The sequence below is a fragment of the Trichophyton benhamiae genome (genome assembly GCF_000151125.1).
Source record: "Trichophyton benhamiae CBS 112371 chromosome Unknown contig01535.1, whole genome shotgun sequence".
Lineage (NCBI taxonomy): Eukaryota > Fungi > Ascomycota > Eurotiomycetes > Onygenales > Arthrodermataceae > Trichophyton > Trichophyton benhamiae.
Genome location: NW_003315109.1, coordinates 467777 through 489641, shown reverse-complemented (window position 1 = coordinate 489641; position 21865 = coordinate 467777). Strand labels below are relative to the sequence as shown.

At 48.7% G+C, this 21865-nt stretch overlaps 10 protein-coding genes across 10 annotated transcripts; 6 read left to right on the top strand and 4 right to left on the bottom strand.

Moving 5' to 3' along the window:
- Nucleotides 1-199: 199 nt before the first annotated feature.
- On the top strand, nt 200-946 carry ARB_06457 (uncharacterized protein; the record flags this gene model as incomplete). Its single annotated transcript, XM_003015288.1, has 1 exon — nt 200-946. The coding sequence occupies one exon, from the start codon at nt 200-202 to the stop codon at nt 944-946; it is 747 nt and encodes a 248-aa protein (XP_003015334.1).
- A 1798-nt stretch (nt 947-2744) lies between these two features.
- ARB_06456 (uncharacterized protein) lies at nt 2745-3764 on the top strand (the record flags this gene model as incomplete). The annotated part of the gene is made up of 1 exon (XM_003015287.1): nt 2745-3764. The coding sequence occupies one exon, from the start codon at nt 2745-2747 to the stop codon at nt 3762-3764; it is 1020 nt and encodes a 339-aa protein (XP_003015333.1).
- An 856-nt stretch (nt 3765-4620) lies between these two features.
- Nucleotides 4621-5745, bottom strand: ARB_06455 (G-patch domain protein, putative; the record flags this gene model as incomplete). The annotated part of the gene is made up of 1 exon (XM_003015286.1): nt 4621-5745. One exon carries the CDS (start codon nt 5743-5745, stop codon nt 4621-4623), a length of 1125 nt encoding a protein of 374 aa, XP_003015332.1.
- Nucleotides 5746-6319: 574 nt separating this feature from the next.
- ARB_06454 (1-aminocyclopropane-1-carboxylate deaminase, putative) lies at nt 6320-7755 on the bottom strand (the record flags this gene model as incomplete). The annotated part of the gene is made up of 2 exons (XM_003015285.1): nt 6320-7503; nt 7581-7755. The coding sequence occupies 2 exons, from the start codon at nt 7753-7755 to the stop codon at nt 6320-6322; spliced, it is 1359 nt and encodes a 452-aa protein (XP_003015331.1).
- A 156-nt stretch (nt 7756-7911) lies between these two features.
- ARB_06453 (uncharacterized protein) lies at nt 7912-8829 on the bottom strand (the record flags this gene model as incomplete). Its single annotated transcript, XM_003015284.1, has 1 exon — nt 7912-8829. The coding sequence occupies one exon, from the start codon at nt 8827-8829 to the stop codon at nt 7912-7914; it is 918 nt and encodes a 305-aa protein (XP_003015330.1).
- A 1539-nt stretch (nt 8830-10368) lies between these two features.
- ARB_06452 (uncharacterized protein) lies at nt 10369-14344 on the top strand (the record flags this gene model as incomplete). The annotated part of the gene is made up of 4 exons (XM_003015283.1): nt 10369-12702; nt 12758-13126; nt 13190-13978; nt 14039-14344. 4 exons carry the CDS (start codon nt 10369-10371, stop codon nt 14342-14344), a joined length of 3798 nt encoding a protein of 1265 aa, XP_003015329.1.
- Nucleotides 14345-15681: 1337 nt separating this feature from the next.
- ARB_06451 (uncharacterized protein) lies at nt 15682-16953 on the top strand (the record flags this gene model as incomplete). The annotated part of the gene is made up of 1 exon (XM_003015282.1): nt 15682-16953. The coding sequence occupies one exon, from the start codon at nt 15682-15684 to the stop codon at nt 16951-16953; it is 1272 nt and encodes a 423-aa protein (XP_003015328.1).
- A 200-nt stretch (nt 16954-17153) lies between these two features.
- On the top strand, nt 17154-19214 carry ARB_06450 (uncharacterized protein; the record flags this gene model as incomplete). The annotated part of the gene is made up of 5 exons (XM_003015281.1): nt 17154-17248; nt 17312-17481; nt 17546-17889; nt 17947-18228; nt 18297-19214. The coding sequence occupies 5 exons, from the start codon at nt 17154-17156 to the stop codon at nt 19212-19214; spliced, it is 1809 nt and encodes a 602-aa protein (XP_003015327.1).
- A 130-nt stretch (nt 19215-19344) lies between these two features.
- ARB_06449 (uncharacterized protein) lies at nt 19345-20556 on the bottom strand (the record flags this gene model as incomplete). Its single annotated transcript, XM_003015280.1, has 5 exons — nt 19345-19608; nt 19679-19750; nt 19808-19905; nt 19972-20403; nt 20463-20556. 5 exons carry the CDS (start codon nt 20554-20556, stop codon nt 19345-19347), a joined length of 960 nt encoding a protein of 319 aa, XP_003015326.1.
- A 619-nt stretch (nt 20557-21175) lies between these two features.
- On the top strand, nt 21176-21852 carry ARB_06448 (uncharacterized protein; the record flags this gene model as incomplete). Its single annotated transcript, XM_003015279.1, has 2 exons — nt 21176-21394; nt 21454-21852. The coding sequence occupies 2 exons, from the start codon at nt 21176-21178 to the stop codon at nt 21850-21852; spliced, it is 618 nt and encodes a 205-aa protein (XP_003015325.1).
- Between the last annotated feature and the right edge of the window lie 13 nt (nt 21853-21865).

Here is a 21865-nt window from a genome sequence, read left to right as displayed (position 1 = left end):
AGAAGTGAAGACGATGCTCCAAGTCTTCTTTTCTTCTCTTCTTCTCGTCTGCTCGTCTTCTCTTCTTCTCTATAGATACTCGAGATGAAGGCTGTCCTGTGGCTGCTGCTGGCCGGGCTCTGTCTCTGCCAGGGCCTGACCGTCGACTGGGATAGAGGCCAGCTGGTGGTCAGAGGACTCGATGGAAGGATCATTAAAGATGGAGACGGAGATACAAAAGACTCTCTCTGGCTGGTCTCGTCTTCCTTTGAGTCTCTTCTCTGGCGTGAGTCTCTCCCTTCACTATCTGATAGTGATGCTAACAGGAGCAGAATCATCACCATCGACTTCGACTTCGACTTCAACTTCAACACCACTTACTATCACCCTGCCGTCTCTGCTCCTGCGCCTCCACAGACCTTCTCACCTCTTCACCCTCGAACTCCGGCGTGATGGCTCTCCGCTGCTCCTCTCCGCGCCCTTCTCCATCCCCCCGGCCAGACTAACCAACCGCTCTCCATCATCAGCATCGCCATCGCCATCAATTGAACCGGCACCGGGTTTCCACAAGGACGAACATCCCAACCCGGGTGCCAGCCAGGGCCTGGCATGGGGTGTCACCATCGCCAGTCTCGCGGCCTCGGGTCTCGCAGCGTGGCTCTGCATCTACCGGCTGAGGAAGAGGAGACGGCTTGCGGGAGGGCCTAGAGATTCAGCTGGACACAGCATCAACGGCGACGAAGAGGATGAAGCAGGTCAAGCCGATGAACATGTCAATGGACATGTCAATGAAGAACAGGGACAAGGACAAGGACATGGGCATGGAACTGAGATGGAGGTTCTTCAGGATAGAGAAAAGGAGACGACAGTGACGACGGAAGAGAAAGAAGAGACAGGAAAGATAGAGAAGAAAAGCGAGGGTACAGGTCAACTCGACAGCGCGATGATGGCCCGGCTGGGGGTGTAGAAGCCGACATATAGACAGGCAGTCTTATTCTCAATTCAATCAACTCAACGATGACAATAGTGATAGAATAATTCATGCATCCACGCCGGATACCGCGCTTGCAGGAGAAGACTCGTATCCCTCGACCTGTCTGTCCCGTCCATGCATGCATGCACCGCCGACGTGGTCCATCCTGACTCTATCGTCTTCTTTGCTTCTTCTTCTTCTTCTCCTTCATCATCGTCGTCGTCCTCGTCTTCTTCTTTTTAACCCCTGATCGCACCTGGACAGGCAGACTCCGTCATTGGCCTGTCATCCACTTCTCCCCCATAGTTGACGTTTTGATCCTGACCATCAGTCACCACTTTCACTCCTTGCCAACCATCTAGTGTTATTATTATTTATTTCATGCAGTGGACAGTGATCGATCGAGCACCGCAGCCAGTCGGCAGATAATAACTTCGGCCATCGCGTTTCACCTTGACCGTCTCTCGCGCATCTCGCTGGCCTTCGCCGTCCGCAGAAGAGAGACTGCCTGGAAAACCCCCTGAAACGAACCAACTCGCAGCTCCAGCAAGTTAGCTCAATCGATCAGTCCGATTGACCCAGATTGACTTTCAGTTAGTTCGTTTAGTGGCCTTTTTTTTTGCTTCTTCTTCCTCTTCGTTGCTTCTTTTGCTGCTCTTTTTTCTTCATCTGGATCTGACAGTCGAGATAGCGTTACGAGCGGACGGTACGAGCATCGCCAGCCAGGAACCGAATAATAAACTACTGGGAAATAAACTAGCTAACTGGCTGGCAGGCGTACAATGGCATTGAAATCGAGATAGAGATACGGGACAATGGCATTGAGTTGGCATGGTTGACGGCATAGTTGACGGCAGACCGGTCAAGCCACGCAGCGATGACGATACAGAGTGACACCCAGCTGTCCTTACTCCAGGCCAACTGCGGACTAAGTGTGTGTGGCTGCACTCCCTGCTGGCCTCCCCTGCTGCCTGGTTGCCCTCTTCCTGGCTCGTCACGGCTGTGGCAAGGGAGTCGGAAGTTAGGAGGAAGCATCCAGGAGCGCGGTGGATCCTGGCGGCTGGCAGAGAGCGCCCTTCATGTCCGTCATGATACTGGATACTCCTCCTCCTTAGTCCATCCCTATTATATGCCCAAAACCAGGGGGAAGGGAGAGTCTCTCTGGAGTCCCCGAGAATGAGCCCTGAGATCTCGTCTCCGGCACTGGATGCAGCTCCATCCGGGACTCCGCAGGCAAAAGCCTCGATGGCGCAGATGAACCTTTCCTCTGGCCTCTACGGAATACTAACTCTGACTTCTCACTAACTATACACTCTATCCTTTCCCTCGTTCCGCATTCACCGCTAGCCAGTCATCGTCTTCTTTTCTTTTTCTTTTTTTTTCGTCTTTTTTTTTTTAAACTTGCTGGTTTGCTCTTTGGGTAGCAACTGGATGGAGGATGTGCGTGAACCATGGCTGCTGGCCCATGCTATATATCTGCGTCTCTGCCCTGTCCCCGACCTGGCTCCTGGACCCCCTTTCTTGTTTGCATTATATTGCATCTACTTACACTTATTATTACCTCCTCGCACAGTTTAATTTGCTGATCCCAATAACTAGCAGGACGGCGTGGAACATCTGGGCATCGCACAGCAGGCAGTACAACCGGTCCGACTATACACTCTGGACTCGCCCATACTGCTGCTTGTCTTTACTTCTGCCCTTCAATCCTACCAGAGGAAGCGGAAATTTACTTCTCCCAGCTGCATACCACAGAGATCAAAGATACATCAAATACAAACACAGAGATTAGATGGCCTCCGAAGTGTCTGTCCTGACGGTGCAGCTGCCCGCTGAGGCTGCCTCCAAGCAACTTGATACCCGCCAGTTCACCAAACTGCGCTTCCCACAGCATCACCAGCAGCATCACCCGCAGCATCACCCTCAATTGCGCCCTGGTGACCGAAGAAACGACCTCCTGCGGCCCTCAGATAGCAGCCCTCGCAGCCACAGTCCAAGAGGAGACCGGCGCCATCACCATGATCCCTCTGCGCCCATGACCAGAGTGCGCAGCCGCGAGAACCTCAGCAGCCTGCCTACTCCCCCCGGCACGCCCACGCAGCGCTACTACCGCCCACGGCTCCAGCACGTCCAGCCCTCAAAGCCATTTCCTCCTGCCAGTGTCCCGGCTGCGCTCCCTACTCCCCCCAGACCCATCAGCTACTCCTCCGCGGGCTCCTCGCAGTACTCGGACCAGAACGCCAGCCCGCGCGAGCCCTCCTCGACATCCAGCTCGCCTCTCTCGCGCACCCCCGTCTCGGCCTCAGAGCTCGAACACCCGCCCTGCTTCACCAACAGCAGTGCTGCTGTCCGGCCGAAAAGCAATTGCTCGACCTCCAACCAGTCCACTTCGTCCTCTACTGCTTCTGCCTCCGCGCCCAAGAAAGTAGAATACCATACGCCGCCGCTTACAAACTCGCATTTCTCATGCTACCATTTCCACAAGACCTTTGCGCGCTCAAGTAATGTTCTGTACCCGCTCACTTGCATGACCTGTCTCAAGGCAGACCAGGAAGTGCGTTGGCGATGCACCTTCTGCTGTCTGCGTATTTGCACCGACTGTCTCGGCGGTATCAAGAGGTGCAAGGACAGATCCCTTATCGAGTTCATGGAGAAGCTGGTCATGGACCTCGAGGCTGCCGGCACTACCACCGAGAAAGGAGAGACCTCACCTGATACAGTCGATACTGAACCGGGGCCTGGTCCTGGTCCTGGTCCTGGTCCTGAAGTTGAGGACACCACTCCCGAACCTCCGAGAGAGGTCCCGGCCTAAAACTGTTCGCATATTTCTACCATGTTGATATTTCGGTTTAACTCGCCTACCATCTTATCTTCTGGACATACGATACCACGCCTTTCTTATGTTTCATCTTACTCACCATTCGTGATATTTTTCCTTCTTCAATTTTCTCTTACTTGATGGAATTTTCATGCTGCAGGAGGGGGGGCTTGTTCGTTTATTCGCTACTTTTTACTTACATGATGGTGTGATCTTCTTCATTTTCTTTCTTTCTTCTCTTCAATTCCCCCTTAATGACCATTTGCATATATACTTCTCACATATCACTAGGATACAGTCTAGTCTACTCTACTTAGCCTATCTAATTCTCCCTTCATTTTCAACTCCTCTCGCTGCCTAGTTAGTCCGGATGCCGCACTTGTGACACGGTGGAGTCCAGGGATATGCCTAACAATGCTTGTCCACTCAGTAACTATCTATTTAGCTCTCGTTCGGCCGGATGGGTTCCAGATCGTCTCGAGAGCAAGTTAAGACAAGTTTAATAGCCGAGTGTTGCATGGCACTGTTGCATCCAGCATGTTCTAGCTATCTAGCACTGGATGTTGATATTGACATTACTGATGTTGATAACATTGATATTGATATTAATATGGACGTGCTATGGCCGTGATGTGTCTCACGACATTACCTACATGCATGATAGCATGGCAGTGGATAATAGGACAGGCCCACGGCACCCTTGCATGCATACAATATATGGATTCTTCGGTGGAGTTGCTCTATTTATACTATTCTCCCTCCTTCGGGGGAAATTCCGCCAGTAGGGATACTTGCAGCCTGCAGCATCCATAACCCCCCTATCTTATCATCAAGATTGCTGAGCCTGAGCTCAATCGTGGTCTTCCTCCGTCAGCCCCGGACAGCCCTCCATGGCCGTCGACTCATACCGGAACTTGCACCAGAAGCAATAGTTATACTCCTCGCGCAGATACGCCACAGCCCGGCTCAGCCGCTCCTGTACGCTCAGCGCTTCAAAGGCAGCCAGCTCCTCGTCCTCCTCGTCCTCGTCAGCTTCCACTTCCACCACCTCGCCTTCAGCCGTGCGGCCCAGCGCCAGTCTATCGTCGGCCTCCAGCTCGTCGTCCGCCAGGGACGGCAGCTTCGGGTCTTTTTCCGAGTATATCTGCGAACAGTCCCGTGCAGACAACGACTCATACCGTCGACGAGCTGCCTGTTTCTCTCGTAGTGCCGCCTCTCGCTCCCGTAGCAGTCCGCGGTAAAGGACATTCACCCGAGCCTTAGGCCGGTTTCTTTTTTTCTCTTTCTCTTCAACTTTGTCTCCCGAAGCAGGCCCGCTGCCGCCATCTGTATCTGTATCTGTATCTTCCTCCAGCCGCTCAATCACCCTCTGCGCAGCCTGGAACTGGCCTTCCTGCCTCTTCTCCTCCCTCTCGGCCCTCACACGTTCCACAAAGTCACTCTCAACCGCCTTATCACGTCTAGCCTCTCCCTCAAACTCCTCGCGCAGTTTCCGCTTCTTTTCCGAGTCCAGTCCTATTCCACCGCGATTCTCCTTCACCGATACCCACAGGGGTTCTCGCAGCCGTTGATCCGGCTCGTCACTTTCAGACCCGCCTGGATTCTGCCTGCCAAGAGCGCTGCCGGGTTTGTAGCCCAGTTTGGCCATCATCTTGAAGCCCTTGTTGGACGCATCGAGCGTGCTCTTTGCAAGCGCGGCCTCGCGCCGTGCAGCTTCTGCGGCAGCCAGTTCGGCCTTTGATGGGACTCGCGCTCGCTCTTCTGCCTTTTTACTCATCAAAACCAAACAAGTTAGCATCCCGGTAGGATTAATTGTTTGATACTTGCTACTTACCTCTCGCAGCTTTCGGAGCTTCTTCTGCGTGAAGGTCTCCCTCTTAGTCTGGGGCTCCTCCACGAAGGACATCGACATGTAGTCGTCGTCTTCCTCGTCCTCGCCATCGTCCTGTCGCCGCCTCGCTGAGAGTTTGTCCATCCTTGGTCACGGGCGACGAGCAACCCCACGCATCTCGGTCTTTTTCTTCCTTGTAGGATACTCGCTGCAAAACAGGGAATCAACACAGTCAAGAAAAAATATAGAGCGTAACCAAATGAATAGTTAAAATGTCCAACGCGTAGAAAAGCTCGAAGGCAAAGCAAAATCCACCATAAGAAAAAAGAAAAAGCTCTTATCTTTTATCGATAAGGTAATGATTATGTAATATCTTTAGTGTCGTGAAAATAAGGTTGGAGCCTCATTTAGTCACGTGAGTAGTCTAAATTTAAGCTTAGATAAGCGAGTTGAAGGGGTTGATAGGGGGTCATTCAATCATTTAGGGGTAAAAGCTGCTCTTCTACTGTAGTTTATGCAATTAAAGATATATTCTGGCTAGATGAATACCTTTCTTGATATATGTGTAGATATCAATGATTAGCTGTTCTCAATCGAGGTCGATATCCTGCAGGAATGCTGGAGAATTGAAGGACCACCAGAAGTTGGCAAGAAACCCAGGTCTATAGAGGAGATATGATATACCGTGTTTCGCTGCATTTACTTGCACAAGACCTATTTACTCAACATGGCCCAGCTGCGAATACGCATTGAGAGCCAGCTGGCCGCCCAGATGGGCATACAGGATATTCCCAGTCTTGATCTCGCCATTTCTCACATACCCCAGCAAACCAGCAAGGCTCTTCCCTTCATACACCGGGTCAGTAATGAATGCATCCATCTTTGCCCCATACTCAATCGCCTCCCACGTCTGCTTGTCGGGGACCCCGTACGTCCCAGCATGGTACCTCTCATCAAGCACTACATCTGCCTCCGTGATGTCATCCGCCTTTAACCCGATCTTCTCAGCAGTGCCCCTGGCAATCCGCAGCACCTGGGCCCGAGTCTTCTCCGGAGTCGCAGATCCGTCAATCCCAATGATCTTCTTCCTGGGCTCATCGGGATAAAGCTTCTCGATCAACTTGAAGCCCGCCACGATGCCGGCCATCGTAGACCCCGTCACTGCGCACACAAATATATAGTCGAACGTCACGCCCTGTTCTTGCTCTTGCTCGCGTACCTCGAACGCCCAGCGAGCGAAACCTAGCCCTCCGAGCGGATGATCCGATGCACCCGCGGGTATGTAGTAGGGTTTCTGGCCCTTGGCTTCATATTCCTTCGTCAAGGCCCTCAGGGTATCCTTGTGCTCGATGCCAAATGAGGTCATCTTTTCGATCCGCACGTCTGCACCCATGAGGTAGGAAAGCTGGATGTTGCCGACCTTCTCGTAGCCCGGGTCAGCCCATTCGACCCATTTCTCCTGCACTAGACCGCACTTGAGGCCCATCCGGGCGGCAACGGCAGCAACTTGGCGGGTATGGTTGCTTTGGATGCCGCCGATGCTGACGAGAGTATCGCATCCCTGGTCAACAGCGTCGGCGGCCAGGTACTCTAGCTTGCGAGTCTTGTTGCCGCCGTACGCTAGGCCGGAACTGACATCGTCTCGTTTCGCATATATCTTGACCTGGCCACCGAGATCTGCTGTCATCCGCGGCAGAAGGTGAATGGGCGATGGGCCCAGGAGGAACTCCTGGCGCGGGATCGCGGCAAAGGTCTCGGGTAATTTGACCATGTTATTAGTAGGTACTTCTAGGGGGATGGCAAATAACATACAACGACGTTGCAGATTAGTGTATAGAATGCTGTCCTTGACTGATTCGAGCCACGGCAGCTTATATACGAACCGTTTGGTGACTTGGTCGGCTAGCTAACTAACTACTTGTCCCCCGCATGCATGCTTCAGCTGGCCGACATTTTTGTACCGCCCAGAAGTCACTTACCTCGGCCTTGGAATGCTAAATTTAAATGCATGGCAGCACCGGCTACGTAGCTTGCCCATTGGGTGTTATATTTAGAAGTGGTGCAACCAGAAGAAACACGTTGTGATTTAGGTCGTAAACGTATCTTTGTTGAAAGAAGATTTGACGTCCTGGATAGTTGATATAACCCTGACATCGACTCTAACACGCAGGTAGCTTCTCTATCTATGTACAAAAAGCACATTGAAGCTTTATAAAAAAGGGAGACAAGCAATTACATGCTTTCTATTATAAAAAAACGTTTGATCGTGTATTATAAAGTGTAAATCAGCCGCGATTTCCTGGAGGAGTTCTAGTTCAACTTGACAGGCTTGTTGAATGCTGCTTGCATCTTACTGTTTGTGACGTCACCAAGGGCAGTCCCATTCAAGGATGCACGTCGCTTCTTGATTGTCAAGCAGTTGATGTCCAGGAATGCCGTAATACGGCCAATAACGTATAAAGCCCAGTGCATGTATGCAGCAAAGGCGAAGGCGAGGTACCCCCACAGATACCAGAGTTCCACCGTAGCCCCGACAGCTGGTAGCCCGATCGCAGGGAGGTTGACGAGGACCGCACCGCCAATAAGAGGGGTGATCAGGACAGTCCAGTAAGGGAATGGCTGTCTGGTAAGATGAGCGAGGATGATCTTGGTGGTCATACGCCCAAAGACGAAGCATAGGGTAACTGCGAATAGCACGAGATGGTTATCCTTTAGAATAAAGGAATACGGGGAATAGACCCAGGATATAGCCGATATAGTTGATATGATGATAGAAGTCCATTCCAGGAAAATGGGCAACACCGGCAACCCGTTGCGTCTGCGTGCCTGGACCACGTTATAGACACACTCAGGCAAGTGTGCGGTGAAGAAGGAAGTGAGAAGGACAAAGACCCAGATGTCAAGGAAGGTGACGTTTCCGATCAAGTCTGCGTATCCAATACCGTCGGCCAGAGGACGAGAGTAGATCTCTGGTCCGTAATAGCCTGCTGCAATGATGATTGCAGTGGCAATGATCAGTCCTTCGGTAGGGCCATTGAAGTAGCCCAGGTAGAGAGTGTGGGTATGATAAGTCTCCCAAGTCGAGAAGAACATGGGTAGACATGGGATCAGCATGGTGAAGGCCCCAATTTTGGTCGGCCCTTGACCCATGGCTGCAACTTCAAGTAAACTTGCCAATGTGCAGTTTAAAGAGTCAATCCCATGGCTATTTTCACGTTCACGATACATTAGCTTTCCACTTTCCAAGTTACCAGAAGTGTAGCAGGAGATAAATGTTTCTCATAACCTTACTCAAACAATTCTCCAAGAGGACTTGACGTGCCGGTGCGTCGAGCCTGTTTACCATCAACGTTATCCATGGTAGAATACCTAGTCGACTGGTCAGTAACACATCAACAATATATCCGTGGGCGTGAAGATAGCCAACCCCGAGAGCGAAACCAGATCTAAGAGGTTGCCTTACATCCAGATGCCGATAGCAAAGCTATAGTATACCCATGAGGGGGCCTAATACCCAGAGGACAATTTCTTAGCAAACTTAATGCACGCTACAGGAAGAATTCACCACTTAAAAGGGCTCTTTTGTTTTTTTTTTTTTTTTTCTCTTGGTCGCAGTGTACACACCGGGCCTACGAGATCAGGCATGTAAATCTCGAGCAGCACTACGTTCCCAACAATGAATCCAAACCCAAGCAGGGTGACCATGTTGGGAGCGATCCATAGCGGCAAAAGCTCGACAAAGGCATTCCACTAGAGGTAGTGAGGTAGAATTTGATTAGTCCGGGGTTTATATACATGGCATACAGCGAGCCTATCAGCCCCTTTCGGAGACAGTAAAGAAAGGTGTTGACAAGGGCGAAAGAGAGCGACAGTACATAGTGTTTGAGTATATATCGAGAGATATACGACTTATCGACACTCGAGTATTTGTAGCTCTTCAATGGAGCCAGGGTCTCATCCGTCAAGGAATCCTCCAATCCTGTCGTGTGCGCAGGTTAACAATACGACCTATTCCCACCAGTCACAATGAAACGCCCAACGGCGGAGCATCGACGTACCGGCAAGTTTCCTGACCACATCCATTGTAGAACGAACTGGCGATCTGTGCAATGATAACGAAGGGCCCAGACTGATCTTCAAAACATGCTGAGACGCTGCCTGGTCACCAGCCCTTTTTTTCCTCTTTCTTGCTTCTTTCTTCTTCTTCGATTGACGTGCAAAAAACCGTTGAAGTTCATTTCGTGGGGTAGAAAAAAAAGAAGAAAAAAGAAGAAAAAGAGCAAAAAAGTCATGTCACGTGATAAACACTGAACATGTGACCATCACGTGAAGTGTGCTGCATGCTAGCCGCTTTGGGACTAGCGTCGCTCTGCGCATTTCGATCGCGAAAGCTCGAAGAAAGTTCGATTTTTATATTTTATTATTGAATGAATCGACGGCGAGCAGCTGAATATACAACGAGCAGAGCGCCAGCGCGACAATACCAGCGTGTTCTCTGCCTGCCTCCTATTGTCGATAATGGGCCCCTGCGCTAGCTGCGTGTGTTGGGTATATTAACTGGGGCACCCGCAGCGTGCTGGCTCCCCCTTCACCAATGCCTAGTGCTGGACTTGCTCACCCGGTTGGGCAGACTCGCTTCCATACAGCAAACACCGCTCTGCTCGCAGCCGTCTTCCCTTCGCGATATGGTCCTGCCGCTATATAACGACCGTTAGGAGAACCAACCCCCTCTGATACCTGGCGTGCGCGCGCGGCCGAGACGAAACGATGCCTGGGGTGGTTGACGTGCAAGGAGCTCCGCCGCCCTCGGGGCTTGGCTACTCAGTCAGCCATCAGAAGGTCGAGCTCGATATCGACTTCACCAGCCGGAGCATAAAGGGGAAAACAGAAATCACCATACACCCGGACTACAAGGACCTGAAGCTTGTCCGCTTGAATTTCCGGCAGGGTCAGCTGAAGCGCATCACCGTGGGCGGGAAGACTGCCACGTCGAAATACGTCGACCCTTACGAGGCACTGCAGCTCTACGGTGTTCAGTACCACCGCAAGCTCTCCACGAAGCTTGATGCCCTGTCGAAAACACCCCCCGAGCCAGAGCTGGTGATCACAATTCCGAAGTCTGTTCGCATAGAGGAGCTAGACCCCTTTTCGGTTGAGGCGCAGACACAGCTATCATTAAGGGCCACTTCAGGCGGCGCCAACGGGACTGGTGGTGCGGACGATACTGTGGATGGAAATCGTGCCGCCGAAGCTTCTCTTCCGAGGTTTACAGCAATAACAATACTCATCGAATTTACAATCGAAAAGCCAAGGGATGGGATCCAGTTTGTTGGTCTCGAGAGCCGTGATTTGCGATACCCCCATGCATTCACTACCAACTCTTCTGATACGGGAGAGTTCTGTTGCTTGTTTCCATGCGTGGATGACATGTCTTCCCGGTGCACATGGGATATATCGATTAGATGCCCACGGACTCTAGGGGATGTGTTTTCCAAGTCGCCCGATAATGGCGTCGTTAATGGAACCAGCAGCCGAACAAATAGCTCGAGGAAGACTGGACTTTCTGCCGAGGATGCAGCGTTGGATATTGTTGTTGCATGCTCAGGAGATTTGACAGATGATATACTCGACCCCAAGGACCAAACCAAAAAGACCGTATCTTTCTCCTGTAATACACCACTTTCCGCTCCGCAGATTGGATTTGCACTTGGACCGTTTGAATATGTCAATTTGTCCCAGTTCCGTGAAAGTGATGAAGATGACCAGCTTGGCGCCAATGCAGTTCCCGTCCACGCTTTCTGTCTCCCTGGAAGGGCAGACGAAGTGAGAAACACATGTTTGCCGATGGCAAAAGCAGTTGACTTTATATCTCTGACTTACGGTTCATACCCCTTTGCTAGTTTTAAGCTGTGCTTTGTTGACGACCTCCGAGCGGACACACTACCCGCTGCAGGCTTCACCCTATGTAGTGATCGAATACTCTTCCCAGAGAACATCATTGACATGATGTACGATTCGACAAGATGCATAGTCCATTCATTAGCATACCAGTGGGTTGGAATCAACATCATTCCAAAGGATCCTACCGACACCTGGGTGATCACAGGTATATCCTACTACATCACGGACACATTTATGAAAAAAATCGGCGGAAACAATGAGTACCGGTACCGACAGAAACTGCTAGCGGATCGAGTGGTTGAATTGGATGTTTTGCGCCCATCACTCTGGGATATGGGAGCCATCCTCAAAATCGACCCCTCCGAAATGGAGTTTATCTCTTTAAAAGCGCCACTTGTCTTATACATCCTTGAACGCCGATTATCCAAGGCAAGCGGCAAGGCTACTGTCTCTCGTATCATTTCTCGAATCTTCTTAAATGCACGAATGGGTGACCTTCCAAACTGCGAACTCACGTCAGCGCATTTTCAAAAACTTTGTGAACGCATGGGCCACACGAAGTTAGATGCCTTCTTCAGCCAATGGGTTTATGGTGCTGGCTGCCCGCGATTTACTGCTAGCCAAAGATTCAACAAGAAGAAGCTTGTAGTTGAGATGATGATTTCTCAGGTCCAGAGTGAACAGGCAACTGCCCGTGACCTCGAACGATCTACTTTTATGAGAGACGTAAAGGAAGAGATACGCAATGTCTATGCTGGAACAGTACAAAATGTGTTTACGGGCTCAATGACCATACAAATTCACGAAGCAGATGGGACCCCTTACGAGCATATAGTTGAAATCAAGGAGGCCATCACGAAGTTTGATATCCCTTACAACACGAAATATAAACGTCTCAAGCGGAATAGACGACAAAAGGAACGAGCTGCGGCCATGTCCGGTATTGATCCTAGCAGTGAGACTCAAGATGACGTGCTGCTTTACTGCCTGGGAGACGTCCTCCAATCAGATGAAGACATGGAGAAGTGGAGGATTGTTGAATGGACCAAAGAAGATGAGAGCCGCATGGGACAAGAATCCTACGAATGGATTAGAATGGATGCTGACTTTGAGTGGATATGTAAAATGTCACTGGGTATGCCGGGATATATGTATCTATCCCAGCTGCAGCAAGATCGTGATGTGGTTGCACAGCTTGAGGTAAGACAGACTTCCTGGATTTTATTGACTGGCGCATGAGTCTCATGGTTTCTAGTCTATACAACATATGGCTGCACAACGAGAGCACGCCCTGATATCGAGTATCTTTGTTCGGACAATACTAGATCGTCGATATTTTCATGGAATTCGAACAGCAGCTACGAAAGCACTGGTCAAACATGCCAAACAGGAAGTTGACTGGATTGGCCTCTTTCACCTAGAAAATGCTTTCCAGGAGCTATATTGCCTCCCAAATTCATCTATGGCCCGTTCGAATGACTTTTCAGACCGGTCCTCATACGCAGTGCAGTTGGCTCTTATTGAGGCAATTTCAGAAGTGCGGGATGAAGATGGTAGGACCCCAATGAGAGTAAAGCAATTCCTCTATGAGAAGCTGAAATTCAACGACAACTCCAACAATGAGGTATATACTATTCACGACATCTTTCCACTGTTAATATTGTATAGTGTGACTTACAACTATTAGTACTCCGATTGCTTTTACATATCGACGCTGCTCAAATCCATCTGCAACGCACTGCTTGGCCGAAGAGAAAGCAGGTCCGACGATGGCAATTTCGATATTAACAAAGAAATTGAACGCCAGGCGGAGGAACAGCTCGACAAGGACTGCATTGCCGAGATTGACAGATATCGACGAATCGACGAATGGGCTGGTTCGTTCAGAAATATCTTCTCAAGGACTTCACTCGAATGCCAGAAACGACTTATGAAAGCCAGAATGCTTGATGTCGACATTATCCAGTTTGCTCAATACACACGCGCTGGGATTCTGGAAGAATTGAGGCTCAAGGCTTTCGAAATTCTACTGGAGTTCAAATTGTTCGAGCACCCTGAGCTCATAACATGGTACATTTACAACATGTCAGCAGACCCCTCACCTTGGATCCGACGGAACCTTTACCGCATGTTCGGTGAAGCCCTCGCAACTATTGCATTTGGCATGGAATCAGAGACTTCTGGCTCCTTGGAAAGTAGCTCACTTGTTATTGAGCAAGAATCGTCAACCGAAGCTCGACAAGTCCAGTTGGCTAGAAGGCAAACGGTTCCTGGAGCTCTAGATGCCTTGAAACAAGAACTTGGTTCAAATAAAATCCTAAAAGAGGCACTATGGGCAGCATGTAACTCACCGCGAGCGAGTCTCGTAGAGCTATGTGACTTCGTCTATGCCCTTGGTGCCTTGTACCATCCTGTTGAGCAAGCATTGGTCCGCCTGAAGTATCCTCGCTACTGGAAAACACAGCACCTAGGAAACGTAAGTCCGACCATATTCCCTAACCTTACTCTTTGTTGAACTGTGCTAACATTCATCCAGGGAAAAATGAAATTCTTCAGATCTGACCGATTCCGCACCCGCCCAGTGGGCAGCACTACCACGACTACCACAACTACATCAAAGGCCACAACCGCACCTGTGCCTACTCCCACCGTGAAGAGGAAGCGTGAACAAGATACCAATGGCACTGCTCCACCTCTCAGTCATAGACTTACACTCAAGGTTCCTAAATTGGGCACCTTATGCTCCCCGTCACCACAACCGCCTCCCCCATCTTCTGCCGTTAAGCCGAAGATCAAGTTGAAGCTCAAAGCTAAGAGCTCAAACTTTTCTCCAGGTTCATAAATAATACCTTGAAGTTTTGCATGCTGCTATAATTACTCTCTTGCCTTACTGTTATTTTTCGCACTGATTATTTCGTCATTCTCGGCGCTCGGAATCCGTACAGCGGGCTGGTTTAACATTCGGATATGTCATGAACAAAAGGGCGCAACGGGGTCATATGGCTGGTTTCTATTTCCCTGTCACTATTCGTTTTCACTTTTTTTTTTTTTTTTTTTTTACCAAGTAACAAAACAATAACCTCAACGGCACGGAGTTTGTTTATGGGAGGATCTAGTCTTTTCTGCAATTTATATTAAGCAGTGTCACACTTATACTAGTAATCAAGCATCCTTCGTTTTAAAACAAGTTATTCCATATTGTCCCATTTTTGTATATCGTTTCCGTTTCAAAGCATGATATTTGACCTGCCTGGCATAAAACTCCGTTGAACTATAAAAGATGATTCGAGGTATTTTGCGGAACGGATAAAATGGCCGATTAATTCTGAAGTATTATCCCACCCAATCCGAATAAATACTCCGGGAAGATTGAAATGAACAGAACGCGGTCCAGCGTTGGGGAGAAGTCTATCACCGATCGCTGATACGCTCAAGGGCCTGATTAGGAGATGTAAAGTTAGCATGTCCCTCCTTATATGAACCCTACGTTGCAAGGGAATACGAACCTCTAGCATAACTACCGAGTTTCCACGGATAACCTATATACGAATCAATCTTAGCTTCCACAATGACCCTCATGTACGCTTTGGGCAATGTTTCCTTACCACCATGCCTAGTGGGACTTTTTCGCCTCCATTCTTCTCTTCCACAGCATCGTCCAGGACAATATTCATGAAGACCTATCCCGGCATTAGCTATATATTTCACTTGCGACTAGGTATGGGGTATTCAGGGCGTCGTACATCGTAACCTCGAAGGACTCCGATAACCTTGCGATTGCCATTCAGTTGAACGAACAACCGCTTCTCCATATACTATTACGCAAGGTACGGGTCAGCAATGTATGCGGGAAAAGATCACACCCGTGAACATACCTTTTTCAATTCTGGCTGGGCTTGAGGCATCTTGACTGAGATCTATGCTTGGTCAACTAGCTGCAGAGCTCTTCTCGTCTGGATACTCGAGGGTTGAATGAATGTTTTCTCGTGCAAACGCGATAAGCTGCTCGGGATCGGAATAACCTGGTCCCGTGATATGGAGTTCGCGGGCTGTACCTTTAGGTAGAGCTCCAAAGCCTCAAGACTGACCTTGACTTTGAGACTCTTCGTACAGTAACTACTTACTATTCGGTGGGAGTGTTGAGAATTGAAGGAGATTCTACTACGTTTTTCTGTTAGTATGAGCTCCTCGTTTGCAAGTCGGCGCAAGGCCCGGCGGGTTGGTGCGGACGATGAAGATACAGATGGAGCTGTTGAGCAAGGTGAGCGCTCTATATACCCAATTATCACAGTCAGTATTGATGAATTAATCAACAATGCAGAACCTGCTGTTCGGAAACCGGCCTCAAAATCAAAGCGGAAGTCGAAATTAAATCTTTCGTTTGGGGTCGGTGGAACTTCTATGACCGACGATGTTTCCGACGAAGGAGAGGTTGTCATTCCAAAGAAGACGGGAATAAGGCGAAATGTTTTGGACAGAGCATCGAACCGAAAACACCTGAACCCATCGGAGACACTTCCTGTCCGGGTTGGCCGAGATGATGACCGACCAAGCTACAGCAAGGACTACCTCCAGGAATTACGAAATTCTACGCCGTCCACGCCAAAGAACGTATCTCGTCCAGACACCGAAGATGAAAAAGACAAAGCCTTGGATATAGCCGGCAAATTTGGAGAAGTGGCAAAATACACCAGACCCTCTGCCATTCCTAGTGAGGCAGAAATCAGGGAGAAAAAAGAGCGCCGCAGCCGCCTGGCTAAGGAGCAAGAGTACATATCTCTTAATGATACCGGCATAGAGGAAGATGAAGATGAGTGGTCACTCTTAAAGAAACCACTTGAAACCGACACAAGGTTAGTGAGAGATGACGAGGATTTTGCGGAGGGCTTTGACGAGTACGTTGAGGACGGCCGGATAGCAATGGGCAAACGGGCCGAGATTGAGCAAAAACGGCGGCAGCGTGCAAATATGAAAGAGCTCATTAATGATGCCGAAGATCTCTCAGACGAGGATGACTCTGAAACCGAACGCCGGGCGGCATATGAATCTGCACAAACTCGTGCAGGAATGGATGGTTTGAAGAGGGACGCCGACGAACCCGTAACGCGCCCAAAGACGCCGCCCAAAATAACGTCTCTTCCGACGCTTGCATCGAAATTGGCAGGCTTGCGAATGAATGTGGTCGAAATGGAAACCAATAAGACACAACTTGTCAATCGTTTGGAAGAACTTCGCAAGGAAAAGGTTGAGATATCGGAGAGAGAGATGGAAATCCAAAATCTCTTGAAAGAAGCTGGCGAGAAGTATGAAAAACTCCGGGCAGAGGCCGGGCAAACTGCCACTACGGAGAAGCTTATCACAGGAAATGAAGTGGGAGGTGACCGTGGACTTGATAACCTCGCGACTATGTCGTTACCAGCACCGGATACCGAAATGGATGAAGAGGGCTAAAAGACGACAAACGCCGCAGGAAAAACACAAAAGCAACCGTGTTTAAGGTCTAATCAAAAGCAACGAGTATGGTTGTGTCATGCCTTCCTATACTCCAAACTATCAATGGAAAGGAAGCTACATTACCACCGGGCGAACTTCCATGACGGAAGCCTTCCCTCACGTCAAAGATGCTGAGACTTCAACGTTGTGCTATCTAAATGGATAGATCCAGACTCGAGGAGAATATGGCACGCCAGTTATTCCTTTCATTCAGGCATTCACGTCCTGCAGTGAGACGATCGAAATTTGACCGGTATGAGTTGTAAATACATGCTGCGTATGATCTGATCTGGGATTAATAGTTATGTCGTTCTAGATATATTCCTTACCGTATACCCTTGATTGAATCTCCTCTCGATAAGACTGATAATCCCCCGCGTCTATACCGACAGGCAGATGCTACACCAATAGAGCTATTTTTTGATCTCTTCTTCGTGGCAAACCTCTCGACATTTACCGCTTCAAATGATATAAACTCATTGGAAGGTGTGTGCTTGTAGCTACCGTCTTAACAGTGTGTTAGAACGTAAACAACTAATAAAGTGTGTAGCGCTGTGGTCGTACGTCTGCTTTTTGGGGATAATCTGGTTCACCTGGCTCCAGGTCACTCTATTTGATATTCGTTTCGCTCGAGACTCTGTCTTCGAACGGGTATGCAAAGCAGTGCAACTGGCCACCATGGTAGGGTTTGCTTCTGCCGGTTCTGGCTTTGCGACGCGAGTTCTACCAGAGAATCTGTGGATATTTCAATCCCTGACGATACTTCTTGCCATAAGCCGTTTGATGTTAACGCTGGAGTATCTCGTTGCCTCAGTATACCTACCTCCCGATACGGCGTTTAATTTACGCTGTGTCACTTTATTTATGTTCTTGAACAGTCTGATATATATTGCGGTAAGCCTTTCCAGTTCATAGATACCATATCATTTGAATTCTAACATGAAATCATAGCTATATTTCCTCTTCAATGACCGGGCGGCTTCTATTGGTTCACAAATTTGGATGTTGTGGTGGTTTCAGTTTGCTGCCGAAACTTTCATAGTGATGGTAAAAGCGGACGAATTGCCAGGTATTGGCTTTGAGGACACACATCTTAATGTTCGTATGGGCCTCCTCACGCTTATTATCATCGGCGATGGTATTATATCAGTCACCAGGATCGTCAATAGGACTGTGGGTAACGGCTGGACTCGCTGGTCTTTTGTCCATATATTTGGGGTCACAATCTCTGTGGTACGTGTCCACCTCCGACAAATACTAGTTGCTTCTATTTGGATAAAGGAGCTAATAGATAAATATAGTACCTCTTATGGCAGTCCTATTTCGATATCACACCAACGGAAAAGTTGGGAAAGCTTCGACAAAAAATGTGGACATGCTTGCATTTCCCATTGCATGTACTCCTGATTCTTCTGTCTGAGGGCATGCAAATTCTAGCATTGACGTTGGATGTGTCGCTGAAACTTAAACGTTTGCGCGATACCATCTTGTCTGCTTGTGGTGTTCCAAGGCCTAGTACCTCGGATGCGATTGATTCCATTAACAGAACAATTGCAGGCTTTGGAATCGATTTCACACATGGAGCAATGGAGGAAAAATATGCAATTCAAGGCCTCTTGTGGGACCTCAGGCGTCAGTCCCGCCTCTGCCCTTCAGAGATGGAGAGTGGTGCTTTAAATATTGAGAGGTCCCATGATATCATGGGAAATGTTACCGTGGCGCTCTTCTCCGGCATGGGAATCACTCCGCCAGACGGCCACACAACGGCAAAAAGAAGCGATCATCTATTAACAATGTATCTTAGGATGTTCGGCTTTGTATTCCTATATTATTTCATCGTGGCTGCTCTCTCCATGTTTATGTTTGCGGCATTCATCTTCTTGGTCAACCACGATCCCACAAAAAGAGTGTTTCGACTAGGTGCCACGGGAACACGAGTGGTGGCAGGATTTTCATTGCTGAGCATCATAGCCTTAGTGTCGAATTTTGATCTGGCTTATAAGTACATGACGAATCCTATCATCCTCTTCACAGTAGCTCTGGCACTTCTTATATGTATGTTTCCCTTTCCACGGTCAAACTCCGTTTCGGTAGCTGATGTACGTTTTCTAGGTCTTTTGAGTGATCAACTGTGGTATACACTGGCCTTCTACTATGCAAGTTTTGAAGCTGAGAGTGGCAATGACATAGAGCTAGAAGCCATACCTACCAATACATGAATAGTGACCAAGAGAATAGCGACAGCAACGAAAAAGGGTGTGTTCTAGCCTTTGAAATCTTGTTTTCAAGGCCTACGCATTGATATTATAGCGAAGCTCAAATGCTACGCACAGAAGATCGAAGTCATTATTATATCTTGGAGCTTGCCTTACCCTTGCTTCTCAACACTGTAGAATCCATTCGCTTCCCTTCATCATCTTGTTCCGCAACATCTAGAACGGGGAGACTCTGGGGCATGATACGGCGCGGACTAGCACCTGGGACAACCGAATAGGGGCTAAAATCAGTGACACCACCATGTTCACGTAAGAAGTCCTCATCTAAGGCCAGAAGCCCATTAACGACAGAAGGTGGTGATTTTAAAATGGCGAGGATGGCATCAGAAAATATTGTCTAGAGCATACAATTAGCCTCCCTGGAGTGGATGCTTCTTTGGGAGGTATCAAGATTGGAAGAATCTCACCGGTTTTCGAAGATCTTTCAAAAACGAAGGGTCCATATTAGTCGATTGTTGTGTTGCAGCAGATTCAATTGACTATATATCCTTGTTATCAGACACAGCGACTCATAGAAGGAAGCCGTCGATACTTACAACAGCTGGCCAAATGCTTGTAATTGCCATACCATCTCTCTTTTGCCGAATGAAATCCATAGCGAGGCCCTTTGTCAGGACACTCATTCCCACCTTGCCTACCGGTAGGATATTGAATTAGCAGCTTTGTATAGGCACAGAAGCCGAATTAGGAGTAAACTTACCCATAGCGTAGGCTGTCTTCCCCCTGAAGAACCGAGAATATATCGGCGGAGAGACAACTATGATCCGGCCTTTCCAGCCATTTTTTTCAAAATAAGGAAGAGATGCATGAACACTAGCATATAGCCCTTCAGGATTAACTTGTTGCATAAGCATAAAGCGTTTGACAGGCGTGTTCTCAATGGAAGACCACCATATTGCGCCGGAATTATACACTAGGACGTCTAGCCTTCCATATAGCTCTTCGGCAGTCTTTCTAACTAGTTCTTTTACAGCCTCAACGTCTCGGGTATCAACTGGCAGTGCAACTGCTTCACCCCCTAATTCATTTATCTCCCGAGCAACTGTGTTGATCGTAGATTGGGGTGAGTTTGGGTCTGGTGGAAATGGCACAGTCTTGGAGGCATCGGACGTTGTTTTTGCCGCAACGACAACTGCGTATATTCTCAGTCATATAGATCAGATGCTTGAGTATTAATGTGTAGAAACACACCGGCATATCCTTCCTTTGCCAGGTCGATGGCGATCTGTCTTCCAATCCCCCTGGAAGCACCGATGACAAGTGCTACTGGCTTAGATGCTCCCATGATAGGTATCCTTTGAAAACGGTTATAGATCTATATAGTATCCACTTACAGATACTTGAGTTGAGGGATATGGTATGATGGAGCCCGTATGATATTTCATGGGCGTGAATCTGCCTTGGTCGATGTGGTTGTCTTGACGCCGGCTAATCGTCGCTTATTGCCGAACCTCGGCATCTCTGGACTTCAAGATAACCAGTTACGATAGAGCAAGCAACATCCTTCACGCTCGCCAGCCAGGTGTCAGATATCTGGGGGAGCTCTACCCTTTACTATTGCATCCTGTCGGCCTTTTGTTTCTCGTCTGTACAGTTTCCCTAACCTCTGTGGAATTCGAGTGAAAATGGGAGGCAAGATTGAAGCATACGTTGACTGCCGTAAGTCATAACCCACCTAGTTACCTCTAGTATAGCTTCACTCCAAGAGGATCTCCAGTTACATAGCTAATGACATTCAATAGCCTCTCCATACTCGTATTACGCGTTTCTTCACCTTCTAAGAAACCGTGATACCTTGGAATCTCATGGAGTCGAGATTGAGTAAGCTTGCCCCTATCCAGCTGAAATGAGGGTACCAGCCTGATATGAAAATAGTGTCCACCCTGTATTCCTTGGTGGAATAAATGCTGGCTCGGGTATGGAGTGTGGAACAGATGATTATGAAACTATGGCCCGTCACTGAAAGTGGTATTCTAATCTCTACTTGCAATGCAGGCAACAAGCCACCATGGTCTCTCCCAGCCAAGGCAGCGTATGGGCAGTTCGACCGGGTGCGAGCAGGGAAATACTTCGGAGTCGATGATTTCAAAGTCCCGCCCTTTTTCCCTCCTCTAACCATTCTGGTGCGATTCCTACACATATAAAGCATGCATTATAGGCAAGCTAACTGTCTTCTGAACAGCCTCAGAGATGCGCGACATATATCAAACAGAACTATCCGCGAGAGCGGTTTGAAAATACATTCCTGCTGTATTGGAAATATATGTTTTACAAACATATCGATCTGAGCAAACCGGAGGGTATGGCCGAACTGCTGGAAGAGGCGAACTTCTCAAAACGGGAAATCGATCGTATCCTTGCATCTGCAAAGACAGATGAAATTAAAAAGGCGCTGACCGACAGAACCCAGGAAGCATTAGATAGGGGTGCATTTGGTGCACCATGGTTCTGGGTCCGGCATGCTGAAACTGGGAGAGAGGAGCCATTCTTTGGAAGTGACAGGTTCCATTTCATGTGGGAATTCTTAGGCGTCCCGTTTGATGATGTGAAGATCAGGCCTGCAGAAAAGGCGAAGATTTAAAAAAGCCTTGATG